At 35.6% G+C, this 14,522-nt stretch overlaps 1 protein-coding gene across 1 annotated transcript in view; it reads left to right on the top strand.

The window, feature by feature from the left end:
* The first annotated feature begins 229 nt into the window (after nucleotides 1–229).
* The window catches only part of LOC145303415 (lysM and putative peptidoglycan-binding domain-containing protein 3-like), a 62,731-nt gene continuing 48,438 nt past the window's right edge, over nucleotides 230–14,522 (top strand). Inside the window, exon 1 of the mRNA XM_080144742.1 lies at nucleotides 230–1,395. Within this exon, the coding sequence (XP_080000868.1) occupies nucleotides 904–1,395 (492 nt within the window). The 5' untranslated portion in view covers nucleotides 230–903. The remainder of the gene's footprint in view (nucleotides 1,396–14,522) is intronic.

The raw sequence follows: 14,522 nt of genomic DNA, 5'->3' as shown, positions 1-14,522 counted from the left end.
GGCGATGATAAGTTTATCTTAAGTCAAGGATTTGTTCCAAAAATCCCCAAGTTTTTTTTTTTTTTAAACACCATTAGCTGTGGTTTTTAAAAAATATTCTTGTATTATATATACATATATTTTGTTAATTGGACGTTTAAGTGTAGACCAAAACATTCCAATATATTGGTTCTTTTTAGTTTTGTTTTAGTATGTTTGTTTCATTTTGTGACAATTGATAGGTTGACACTTTTTTTTTTTTTTAAAGAAATCACGGACAAAGAAAAACATTATTTCTAACATTACATAATACTGTTACTAAATCTTTTTTTCTTTCTTTTTTTTTTTTTTTAAATCTTCCATTTTTACAAACTTAGGACGGATATTTTTTTAAGTAAAAAAAAAAAAAAAGTGAAAAAAATTATTTGATCTGCAACAAATTTAACTTTTTAAAAGTCGACCTACAAGAGGTTAACATCTATTTAAACAAAAATAATAATAAACCGAGAATTTCACTATTCGTACTTAAATGCCATTGTTTAAAAGAATAAATAAAATAACCCCCACCCAAACAGCACACATTTGGGTTTTGTTAATAAATAATAAATTTGAACAATGGCGAAAAAGATCTATACTTTGTTTGTTGGTGAATTTCTTAAATTTAAGTTAAAAAGTAATCCCTTGTTGTTTCCATAATCGCTATTTTATTATTTTTAGACCTTAGAAATTACTTTAAAGTTAGTACTTAATAAAAATGATTACGGCTAAAATAAAAATAATGAACCCATATGGGCTAATTAATAAATAATTCCAATGTCTTCCTTGTCGGCATTTATCTAAATTACCAAAAAACTATTGTTGCGCCATTGTATTTGGTTTTAAATTTAATTTTTAAGTATACAATACTCATAAATTTAAATTAATATGAGTGCCGGTTTTCGACGACCCGATAGCCAGGGTCGTTTATTTGTGCCCGCCGTCCGTAATAACAATGCAACCCCGAAATCTGAATCCCGCGGTCAATCGTCCAACAAACTTGGTGCGACTGCCCACAGGTTTCTCCCCACGGGGGCCTCGTTCTTGTCGAAATCGCCAAAATATCACAGGTTACGGTTGAAGGATGACCAAGTCGAGAGGAAAGGAAGTCGACATCACAATAACCAGCAACAGACTTATGTGTTTGGACACGTGGACACCGCTGACGAAGAGGAGGTTGACGACGAAGATAAAGAGGTTGATGATGATGAAGAAATTGATGTGTTCGAATTACCAGAAATTCGGTCCAGGAAATTCCAAGGGACTTCTTCCACGAGGAGGACCGATTCTACCGGTGGATTTTCGGAACCGGCTTATGTTCAACATCAAGTGATCAACGGTGATACTATACAGAGCTTGTCTATCAAGTATGCTTGTCCTGTAAGTCAAAACAAACTTTTTTTTTTTTTCTTTTTTTACTTTATGAATCAATTAAGCATATAAAGCATGGCTAATAAATATGTGTATTTTTATAGAATCACTCCCGACTTCAAACCAAGCCTAATCGAAAAGTATAAATTATTATTATTATTATTATTATTATTATTATTATTATTATTATTATTATTATTATTATTATTATTATTAACAACAACACGGGTCATCATCAGAGATTACTTACTGACAACTGGTGTTCCCTGAAGTCTGGGTGACAAGTCTCTCTAGATTCCTAGTACCCTCCAGTCCTCCTCCACCTCTTTCGATAATCTTTGCAAATGAATTTGCGTTATCACAACAATCGTTTGCCATTGATTCCTTACTGGTAATAATAATAATAATAATAATAATAATAATAATAATAAGGTACTCATGCAGAGAGTGATCCGTGCTGAAATAATAACGTTATTATTTTAAAAGCCATTTTTAACATGGGATGGGAGGGGGGTTGTACCTATTCTGTACTTTAACCTTCAATTGAATAACAAACATATAATAAAATTTTAATAAACGTGGAAATACGATTTCCTAGCACGGATCATTCTCTACATTAGCGCCAATAATAATAATAATCATAATTATTATTATTATTATTATTATTATTATTATAGATTAATACATATAGCTAAATAAATCACACACCCACACAGCACAGCCACACACATATTCTATTTTCGGTACTTATGCAGAGAATTTGCTGTCTGTGCTGAAATAATAAATATTATTTGGAAACCCATTCTTAACATGGAGAGGGGAGAGTGCGTTAAATTTAACTTGAAAATACGGTACTTATGCCGGGAACGTACCGTGCTATTTTTGATAGTATTACTATTTTCAAGTTGAATTCAAATTTTACGGTATATTCTGTTTATTAAATTGTTAGGTGAAAGTGCAGAATACTCTCCCCTCCCCATGTTAAGAATGGGTGTCTAAATGTTATTTCAGCACGGTACCTTCTCTACATTTAAAAATTCTACCTGAAAAATAGCACTGTCCGTATTCTGCATAAGTACCCTACTTTTTTTTCTTTTTTTTTTAATCCGATTAGATGTGAAAAATATGTCGGAAAGAAAAATAGGGATCAGTTTCACATAAATTTACCCCCAAAATGACTTCCTATTGTAGCCACTCGAACTTGGGGTTAGCAGTAAATAAATTTAGTTCTTAACAAGTTAGAATTAAATGTAAATGGATTGCCGCCCAAACTATTAGTAGAACCAAGAATGGCATGACGGGAGTGATTCTATAAAATTATAAATCAATCTCATTCTGTTTATACATCGTTCCTTTATGGCGAATAATATTGGCTCGGTAAAATCCGGTAACTAGTCACAGCAAGCGAAAAACAACGAACCACTGATTTTATTTACATTGTTGCATTGTATTTTTGGTGCTAATGCACTTACTGATCTGCGCTATTTTTTAAATTGTATTTCCACGTTTAATTAAAGTTTTTTTTTTTTTTATTCAATTGTAAGGTTAAAGTACAGAATAGGTACAAAGCACCCTCCCCTCCCCATGTCAAGAATGGCTTTTTAAATAATAACGTTATTATTTCAGAACGTTCTGCATGAGTACCGTATTTTTTAAATGTTTTTTTTTTTTTTACTTTTTTTAATGTGGTCAGTTAACCTTTGTGTTTTTTTATTAATTTTTTTTTTTTCACGTTCACCCCTAACAAGGCACATCGCCACTTAAACGTAAGGAACTACTATTTGGAACCATGCCGAGGAAAGATTAACAAGATGTTGGTTTACATTACATTTAAATTTCTGCATATCAGCACAACCAGGGAAACGGGTAGCATGGAGGGAACTCCAAAATCTAGCTGTTCGAGGGAACTATTAGAGTAGAAAGCTTTCTGGCATTTAGGGACCTCAACAGTGAAGGGGTGTGATTTTGTTGCTAAGCAGGTTTATCGGGGATATGTACATCAAGGAGGCACAAGTGCAACGAGTTCATCAGAGCACATTCCATTAAAATATTTGTAAAACCGGCACCAGTGATACAACATTGCAGTGATGGGACAGGGGTTGGAGCTTAGTTGACAAAGTGAAACCTATTAGATTGGAGACTTTTTTGGATCCTATATAAGAGGGAGAGGTTAGTGGTAGATGCACCAGCCGGGATGTGGCAACAATACTCCATGCATGGGCAAATGGTGACTGTTCTGGAACTCGCGGCAGTTATTCCTCAGAATCTTGCTTTCAGGTACCTACAATACCGTCTAGCAGTCAACTTTTAGAAAGCGTGCGTTGGCAGACAGATAAACTCAAATTAACATAACGAAAACAACTAGTACGTTGAAGACGCTTTATTAATTAGGTAAAAAATCTGAAACAAAAACAAAACAAATAGTTAAAAGGAGAAAACATAATTAAACAAAAGGAAATAATACATGAAAATAATTATGTTTTGGACAGGCTTCCAAATTAACAGATTCTGGGATATCTTATCTTTCTCCATTAAATTGTTAGGTGAAAGTCCGTAACAGTTAGAAAAGTGTCTTTTCTTCATTAAATTGTTAGGTGAAAGTCTGGAGCGGCTAAAAAATGTCCTTTCCTTTTTTTATTATTATTATTAAATCGTTAGGCAAAAGTATGGAGTGGTTAGAAAATGTCTTTTCTTTTTTCTTTTAAATCGTTAGGTGAAAGTATGGAGCGGTTAGAAAATGTCTTTTTCTTTTTACAATGGTCGTTATTCTAGTGCGGCGCATAAACTACCCAAGCGCCCATGAAATAAAAATAATAGAAGTCTGAGAAAAGATATAAGTTCTGTGCGAATGAAGAAGGAAATAATAAATTAGAATTTCTACAAATTAAATATAGAAGTCACACACTAGATTAAATAAACAGAAACAGGGTTTCGAGTTCTTCATAGAAGGAATAGCCAGGTAAAGGAATAATAGGATGTTCTAAACGTACCTCATGGCTTAAACGGGGAAAGCCCAGTTCATGGAGTCGAGTAAAGACCGTGCGTATTGATTCAAATTCCGCAGTAAAAAGGGAGGAAGGACAGAATCGCAAAACGACACTAGCGCGAGATCGCGTGGGGACATGGAGTTCTCGAAAGATAGCAATATGACATTTTTTTCCTTTTCTTTTTTTTTCATTTGGAATGCCTAAACGGCTAAGTTTTCCATTAAAGAAAGATCAGGAAGGGAAGAAATAAGAAAGAAAACTATATAAGAAAAAACTCGCACAGAGATGAATGAGAACGAAACACGAGACACCGGCGCTCTTAAAGCATGTGTCCCTTGTTAAAAAAGAGCCCAGTCTGAAGACAGAACAGTGGCCTTGTAGAGGTACAGGGTATGTAAGAAATAATTTTGTGTGCCAGCCTCTCTTGGTACCTGAGTTATCTTAAACAATGGTCTTGTTTGAGATGCCATCTATTGATTCTTGAGGCTATATCTAAAATTTCAAGTGTTTATACCCAAAATTGGCGAAGGAGTTTGGTAGAGTTCTCAAAGGTCAAATCGTTGAACTTTGACCCTTTAACAGCAAAATTTCTGGCTGAAAACCGATCACATAGATTTTCCCAAGTCTCAGTACCCTGTATATCAAATTTCGAGTCTGTAGACTAAAAATTGACAGAGTTATTACATAGGGAAATGTACAGACAGACACATAGACGCGTTCACTTTTATAGATATATAGATATACTAGTCTGGGTGCCCGACGGAAGTGTAAAAAAAAAGAAAAAAAAAAGTGGTATTAGGAAGGCAGGCTTGAACCCATGACGTGATGGTGGAAAAGAAAGTGAAAGAAATTCTGACGTCTTACCTCTACTTCATGACGTGACCGGAAGTGTAAAGCATTCAAATTTTAACGTACTCAATCAAAAAGATGACTTGCAGAAATGGCATTACTTTTAAACCTCCCACAAGGGTCGTTTTTAATGTGGTCGAAAAGCAGCTTCTCCAAAAAGGGGGGGGGGCACTCTGGCAGTTTCCAAATAAATAGTAATTGTCTCAATATGAAGGGTTTCCCCTACATTGACCAAGGACGAATTACAGAACAGATACTACCTGGGCGAGTGCCGGAAGTTGGCGTTTGCGTTCGAATAGTTTCACTTTATTTATAAAAAAAAGATAAACAAACAGCCAACACGACGGGACGGTGGGGATTTTTTAAAACTCTTTAAAAAAAAAAATGAAAGAAACCGTGTCTGTTTGCAAATCTGAAATATTATGATCTAGGAAGTATGAGAAAACTTCTCCTGGAATCTAACCGACGCGAGAACCCTGATGCAAAAAGCCTTTCATGGACATATACAAACACTCGCGCCCATTTTGCTTTTTATTTATTTATTTTTTAGCGGGGGTACCCGGCGTTGCCCGGGTGTTTGGAGGTGTAAAAGAAAAAAAAGTCTTGGTACGAAAGAAGGCTTGAACCCCGAACCTTTGATGTGGAGATGGAAACAAAATGGAAAAAAAACCCTGGGATCTAGCCATCTCGGCTACGAGTGAAGAAGAATGAAAAACCTCTTAATTTAACGTTTATAAACTGAAATTAACATTAATTGCGAGAACCTTAAGTTGCGTGATGTTTGACCTTGAAACATGACGCGGCTGCAAGCCAGTTTTCGCTGAAAAGCGAAGATACATGTGACGCTCTAAAACTCTGGAAAAAATAGCGTGTGAAAGTCGGGCAAATTAAATAGACAGGTGACCCCCGTTCGTAACTCATAGATATTATCATTTAGACGTGATATAAAAAGTTTTAAGAAGGAATGAGCCGACCGAAAAGTCCAGCGAGAAAAGCCTTTTACAGACATTATATTTTTTTTTTTTTTACACAGGCATCACCACGTTATCAAGACCAAGAGGTCACTAGAGGATAAGGGTTAAAGAGTGTACAGTAGAAATTGGATAATATAGTATTTATTAGTAATGAAAATTAGTTAAATTTGTTAACTTACATGGAACGGCTCATCAAGAACTTATTCACATTAGACTTGAAGACAACCATATTGTAGTCAGCCGGAAAGCAGGAAAACGGAAGACAATACCACAGGCATGCAGTTCTAAGAAAGAAGCTTTGTTCATGGAATCTACGTTTAGGTTTAGGCACAGATAAAGAGTGGGGGGAATTATTGATAGTGTTTTCAGCTAGATGAGTGTTTCTTGTGAAAGTTTGGCGAGGGGGGGACCATAGACTGAATCTCAGTTAAACACTTTCCATGAAAATAACGATACATCAGAGACAAACTCACAACATCTCTTCTGTGAGATAGAGGTTGCAGGGAAGAGAAAAGAACATCTCCGACGAGGATACAAAGTCTATTTTGAACTCTATCAAGACAGGACAAGTCCTTTCTAGCAGCTCCTGCCCAGATGTGGCAACAGTATTCCATCCTTGGACGTACCTAGCTCTTATATAGATAGAGAATTGCATCAGCAGTGAGATATCTACTGGATCGATAGAAAGATCCCACCATTTTTCCAGCGGCCTTGGCAACAGATTTGATGTACGTGTTCCATTTAAGATCAGGAGTAAAGGTCAAGCCCAGAAGCTTGTGAAAACTTGAGGCCTCCTGAAGACGAGAGCCATTCATTTCAATTGATGCCAGATGAAAAGAGTTGGGCCCAGGATGGACCCCTGAGGGACTCCAGCATTAATACTGTGAGCTTCTGATTTTTGCCCCTCAACTACTACTCTTATGAACCTATCAGAAAGAAATGATTTAATAATTGAGAAGACATTTCCAGCTATACCATAGCTAGAGATCTTGTGAAGTAAACCTTTATGCTATACTCTATCAAAGGCCTTAGATATGTCAAGAGCAATTGCCCTAGAAAGGTTGCCTCTGTCGAGAGATTCGCTAATACTATGATATATAACTAAGCACATCTTCTGTAGATCTAGCAGAACAGAAACCATATTGAGTGTCACTAAGAAGGTTATTTTTGTTGAGATGGTTGATTACTTCTCTATTTAACACAGATTCCAGTAACTTTCTCATGACGCACAGGAGACTTATTGGCCTGTACTGAGAGGGGGATGAGCGATCACCTGAATTCTTAAATACAGGGCATACTGATGAGATTTTCCAGGGTGATGGGAAGCTATTCTCCTTAAGACAAGTTTAAACAGTTTTGTAAGTATGGGCGCTAGTTCTGGTTGAAGTTTTTTGAGTACTATAATTGGAATACCGTCAGGGCCAGTTACTTTACTGGAATCAAGGCTTTTGATAAGCTTGGCAACATCACGTACAGATATATGTATATCACATAGCGTGTTTTCTGATACAGGAGGAAATGTTGGGGGTTGGCGGCCTTGGTCGTAAAGGGTAGAATTAGCTGCAAAGTTCTTGGCAAAGAGTTTGGCTTTGTCTGATGCTGACGAGATTACCTCAGGTCCATTGATGATAGTTGGGATAGAGCACACGTTTTTGTTCAGGATTCTGTTTGCTATTTGCTAAAACTGGTGGGAACCAAGCCGCTGCTCAGCTACTTTGGACTTGACGAATTGAGCATACAACTCTCGTGTTCTTTATTACTTTCTTACAATGGTTGCTGGCAGTCCTGAAAGCAGCTTCAGTTTCCATATATCTATATATTTCGTTTGAAGCAGTGGAAAAAGTGATTTCTGTGCGCAATGGCAGCAGCACATTCTGGAGAGAACCATGGCTGGCTGTTAGGTTTTTGCTGGAAAATTTTTGAGGGTATGAAAAGGTCTATACCTACAATTAACCATTCCGTCAGGTCTGATACTATAGAGGACACATCCTTTTTAAACATAGAATGCAGTGGCGGATCCGATATAAATGTACGGAAGCTATCCCAGTCAGCCTTAGTGTATCGATATACTGTACGATGGAGAGGTACACCTGGGGACTTATTACATTTCATTATTATCTTAATTCATACAACAGAGTGGTCGGAAGATCCAAGAGGAGACAGAACAGAAACTGAACATAGTTCAGGGCAAGTTGTGAGAAAAAGGTCTAGTAGACTCGCATACTGGCCGTCATTGTCGGGCACACGGGTGGGTTCATGAACAATCTGAGTGAGGTCATAAGCAATGGAGAAATCATGACAGAACCTCCCCTCATCATCAGTCTTGTTTGAGTGAGTCAACCATTCGACGTGAACATTGAAGTCTCCACATACGTAAATGTTAGCTGAAGGATAAGCAGATAGGGCTTGGTCAATTTTCTCAGATATGCTTTTAAAGATAGTAACTCCGCTGTTGTGGGGGCGATAGAGAGTAAATATAAATGAAGTAGTGCGAGCTAATGCAACCCGGAAGCACATATAGGGTAAGTTAGGATCTTCTCTGGAGATGTCCCTACCACATGGAAAGTCATCTTTAATATAGGCACATATTCCATGCCCATGGCGATCTTGGGGGTCAGATTTAGAAGTTAAATTAGAGTATCCTTTAATTGCGAACTCTTCTAGGGAAATAGACTGTCCAATGCCAGTTTCGCTTAAAAATAAAAGGTCTGGTTTAGTCTCCTGTAATTGAGTTTCAACCTCTGGAAGGTTAGAACGTAGACCCCTGATGTTGGAGAAGGAGACATGATAGTAGGGGTCTACGTTGGAAGTTGGAGAACCGGGTTTAATTGTGTATTTTTTCTTGAAACTTGTCATGATGGAATTTTGGAATTTGTGGACTAGGTCGTTAGATTTGCTTAGAGCAGGACAGAGAGGGGAAACTAAGAGAGAAAAAGAAACAAATTTTTTTTTTTGTAGCACATAAGGTAAAGCCGTAACAATTACCCACTAATATGGCATTGAGAGGCCCCACCAGAAGCTACTGCATTGTCCAGAATCCATTCACCAAATGGCAATACAGCAGCCCCAGTACTTTGCACCTGCTCATAGGACAGCCTCCTTAGTGCTTAATCCAAGGTTCGGGCCCTGACTATCAGGCGGATAATGTCAGTCTAGATAAAACGTTTACCTCCACCACCCTTACTAGTGACATGGCTACAAGGATAGACATAGAAACAGAAAATTTCCGCCGTCTCTGCCAACTGTTCGCGCAAAATACTGCCAACCTAGAAAACAGCTTTTTCGTCTCCCTTTGTCAGCAAAATCACTCATTAAAAAATGAGGACTGAGGGACAAATAAGAAGAAGCCATGCGTTTTCTACTCTCCGTTAAAAAAAAAAAAAGTTATTATGTATTATACTTAAAAGTCCAATGGTTGTGTTTAAGGGAAAGTATGGTGATAGATCCCCCTCTCACGAACTAAAAATGAATACAATTACTTAATCTATTTTTGCAATCAACTTGGTAGATAAATAAACATTTATGGACGAGAAAAACACTAGCATTTAATAAAACAGAAATACATAAATTACATACTGAAATAAAATGTAGTTATTAATATTTGAATCTAAAAATAAAAAATATGATTAATATAGAAGTCACTTATCTCGAAAAAACACTTCCGTCTCCAAAATGCAAACTGTAGAAAAGAACTTAAGTTTTAATCAGAAATACACAAAAAGCAAACATATATACATACATACATACATTTTCGCTTTTATATATATAGACTAGCGGGGGTATCTGGCATTGCCCGGGTGTCACCAGGTGTGTGTGCTCGTAAATCAAAAAGAAACCCGAAGGGGGTGGGGGAAAGTTTTGGTAAGTTGGTAGGATCGAACCCAAAGTCCTGAGGCGAAGTTGGAAAATAAAATATGAAAAAAAACATGACACGTTAACCGCTCGGCCAGTCAGAATGAGTTACTGAAAGATGTTTGAATTTATTTAAGTTAGAAGAGAATTGACAGGTGCCGCATGGAAGTCGTAGAGTTAACATTTTGTGCGAGCGTTACGATGTTGATGATGACGTAAGCAATAACTATTCAGCAGTTAACATTTTCTGCGAGACAGTTTTTAATGAGGTCAGTAACCCCGTTTGTTTGTTTTTACCTAACTGTGGGGAAAAACAGCTCCCCCGTTTATTAGAGGAGTGTCTCCTCTCGAAATGAAAGCAACCGTCTGATATGATGACGGTAAGCCGACATTGACCAAACGTTACATCGCTTTCTAGAGAACACTGGCCGTGAGCCAGGGATTCGAATCGAGTTTATCTTTTTTTATACCGAAAAATGAAAGCAATATGTGGCGATCCCAAAATGTCGAATATTTAACATTTCAAAGTTGGGCAAATTAAATAGACGGGCGACGCCCGTTCCTAACTTGCAGATATTATGATTTCGATGTGATATAAAAAGCATTTGTCAACAGAAAAGGCCCAATCCTCCACCACAATGCCCAACCACATGTTGCTAAAATGACCCTGCATTAGTTGAACGACTATGAATTAGGATATGAAACTCTGCCTCCTCCACCATACTCTCCAGACCTTTCACCTACCAACTACCACTTTGTCAAGCATCTTCACAATTTTCTGCACAAGGAATGCTTCCAAAATCTAAACACTATCAAAAATACCTTCAGCTACTTCGCCACCAGAACGCATGATTTTTACATTACTGGCATAAATACACTTGTTTTGTGTTGGCAAAAATGTGTTGATTCTGATGGTACTTATTTTGATTAATAAATTTTTGTTTGAGCCGAAATATGTTCGTTTAGATTTAAAAGTTAAAAAAGCTCAAGAACTTTCTCGTCAACCTGATAAAAACATCTGATTCATAAACAAAGGAAAATTGGCAAATGAATAAACAAAGAATTTGAAAATTTTAGTGTTTAATTAATTCAAGTTAAATCCTATTTCAGTTAGTCAAATTATTCAGTGAAATGGATTTCAGCACAATTTATTTTTGTGCATATCCCAAATTTGTCGTCTAGACTTAAACTGTAATTTTGTAATAAAACTAAATCGTAAATTACAAGTTTCATCACACATGTGAAACATTGAAATAAAAAATCTGGGAAAATATCAACGCTATCTTTATAAACGAGTCCAAGGATGATTACTTCATAATTTTCTAGTAAAAATGTATAGGCGACCATTTTTTATTTTTCAAAACAAAAATGAAAAATCTTCTTTTACAAACCGGAGAACACAAACTTTGTTTCCAGCTTTGAATCTCAAATATTTTACTAGATTTCTTTTACTTGGCTATAAATATTAATTGTAGTGTTTAGTATTAATTTGATAAATGATGAAAATCTAAAAATTTGTATCATTTCATAATCACAAAGGGTAGACTTGCAGCAACATTCTTATGTAAAGAAAAGGATTTTTCTTTTGGGAAAGATAAATGTTTTTTTTTCTTTCTTTTAAGAACAACGGTTCCCTGTCCTTTAACTACCAACCAATGAACGAGCTATCATCCTTGAACTTGTTTATACTTCTGACCTGCCAGAGCACTAAAGCAAACACTCCCAAAACCACACCCTCTCAATAGTATATGAACATCAAGAGCCAAGAGCAACATCAGTCACCCAGCTGGCCAAACATTTTGGCCAGGGCTGTCTCACAGATGAGGCTGAAACACTAAACAAGCCTGCCACAGAAATAGCAAGACAGAGTTGGCAGAAATATATCGAGACCTTCGAAAGGAGGAACCTTGAAGAGTGGGATCAACATCAGCATGCAAACTATTTTCTGGGGGAACTCTCCCAGGAATACATCGACAAAGAAGGTTCCTTGGACTGGCTTTAAATATCCAGTGTACCAGCAAGTCCTGGGAACATCAACCTGGAAGGACAGTTGGAAATGACTTATATACCAGACATTACGACCATGTAATCCCCACAGCCACCTACCTTGAAAATGCTGATGTTAAACCTGACATAGTTATATGGAATAAGTCAGAGAGTGTTGCAACCTTGATTGAAGTGAGTGTTCCTAATGATGGAGGTCTGAACAGAGCTGAAAGGGAGAAACAGAAAAAATATCAAGGTCTCATGTATGATATGAAAAGAAACTAGAATCTTAGGGAGATATCAATCGTACCATTTATTATAGGTGCCACGGGGCTTATGAAGAAGAACCTGAAGTCCTACCTAACTAATATTCCTGGTGAACCGAGTGCAAAAGAGATCCAGATAATTGCACTTAAGGGAACAACGAGGATACTAAAAAGAGCTCTCGGCTGGTTTCAATAAAAAGCAGGGCAATGTTGGCTGCCTCATACACAACCTTACAATCTTCAAAGGAAGAAAATTAAAAAAGAAAAAAAAAGTAATTTCCTAGTTTAAAGGTTTCTGCTAAGGTTATTGATGACGGACAAACAACTTATGGTGCTTCTTAAAATAGTCAACAGATCGATTTTTTAAATATATGGTTTTAAGCAAAAAGACCAACACTTAACCCTAACGATGCTGACCATAACAGAGTTAAGAGGAAGAAGATAACAAAATATCAAGGCTTTATGTACAACATTTAAAGAAATTGGAATCTTAAGATCTCTATCATTCCATTAACTATAGGAGAAACTGAACTTGTGAAAAAGAATGTCAAAAACTACTTGCCGAATATACCCGGCGAACCAAGTGCAAGAGAAATACAAGCAATTGCACTAAAAGGAACAGTTAGAATCTTTAAAAGATCTTTTGGTTGGAATGACTGAAATTGTGGGTGAATGTCTGCTAGGATGCCCCATCTCCATAAACAAATATTCCTTTAAAAGCCTAATAAAAACTGAATTCAAGGTAACAGTTGTGTGAACAAAAGGAAAAACTAAAACAACTCATATTTAATTCTTTATGACCTGAATTATGATGTAGATGATTAAAAAAATATTTGTTAATTTTAGATGGCGGCATACTGAATGTAAGCAATGGACAATTGTAATCTGAAAATATCTGGCATCTATCTAGATACTGAACTAATACGTACAAGGCGTGTTTGAATCAATTCTCACTTTATTTATGCCATTATATTCATTTATTTTCTGCTGAATGAATTAGTTCAACCGAGTCATAAAGGGTTAATGCGATGCAATTGTTTTTACTAGTGTTGGGACGATTCCTAATTTTTATACGATTCCGATTCCGATTCCAGGAAAATATTAACGATTCCGATACCAAGTACGATTCCGATTCCGATTCCGATTCCTAGGGAATTATTGTTTTGAAATATACCAGGTAGTTTTATACTTATGGTCGGTAGTTCCCAAATATGTTCCCTAACTTTGGAAGAGATATTTTATGTCTACACCAGTACACCGTCGTGTTTTGGTTTAAATAAAATTATTATATAATAAACTAAACGGAAAACTTAGCAAAATTTATTTTAGAGAAAATTTATTTTACTTAATTGGAATACAGAAAAAAAAGTCAAAGAAAATAGAATTTATCCTTCAGAGAAAAACAAATAAAATAGAATTTATACAACAGAACAAAAACAAGAAAATTAGAGAATAAATACACACAATTCATTATTTTGGTCCTCATAATTAACAGATTTAATGAATTAAATAAAAAAAATATAGCAGAAGGGAAAGAAAATATATACTAATTAAATATAAAAAAGATAAATATTTAATTTAATAATTTATAAATGAACGTGCGTAATGAAATAAAAAAAAAAACAATATACCATGTGACATGGCGCCGTAGATACAAAATAACCTTTCCAAAGTTAACGACCGTATATGAGAAATACCATTAATCGAAAGTTTTTGTGTTTTATACCAAAAAGGTAGGTATAGCGAAAAGTTACAATTAAAGGAATTTCAAAAACGATTTTTTGTTTGGCTATTGATAGTTGACGGCAGTTCTTCAGACCTCCATAATTCACAAGGAGTAGTTAACACCTATTATTTTTTCTTACTTTTTCATTGCTTTTACACGTTGTTTCTAACATGAAGAATAAGTTTAGCCAAACTAATTTTGAAATAGGGTATATCAAAGGAACACATAAAAATGATACCACTATAAAAAACAAATGAAATACTAGATAAAATTGAGCAAACATAATTACCAAAATTACAGAAAACGATAAAAAAAAAAAGGGTGAAGTTTGTTGAGTGAAATGAATTATTGAAAGAAAATTAATTGAACTAATAGAAATGTTAAATAAAAAAATGTCACATTTCAATATTTTTTTAATAATTAAATTCTCAGGGTTGTCAAAATTAAAAATTAAGTGATTTTTTTTTTTATTAGACTTCTTTCGAAGCTTGTTACC

Source organism: Euprymna scolopes, chromosome 19 (assembly GCF_053919585.1).
Source record: "Euprymna scolopes isolate OS-2025 chromosome 19, ASM5391958v1, whole genome shotgun sequence".
Lineage (NCBI taxonomy): Eukaryota > Metazoa > Mollusca > Cephalopoda > Sepiida > Sepiolidae > Euprymna > Euprymna scolopes.
Note: the sequence above shows the minus strand (reverse complement) of the source record. Positions and strands in the feature narration are given on the sequence as shown.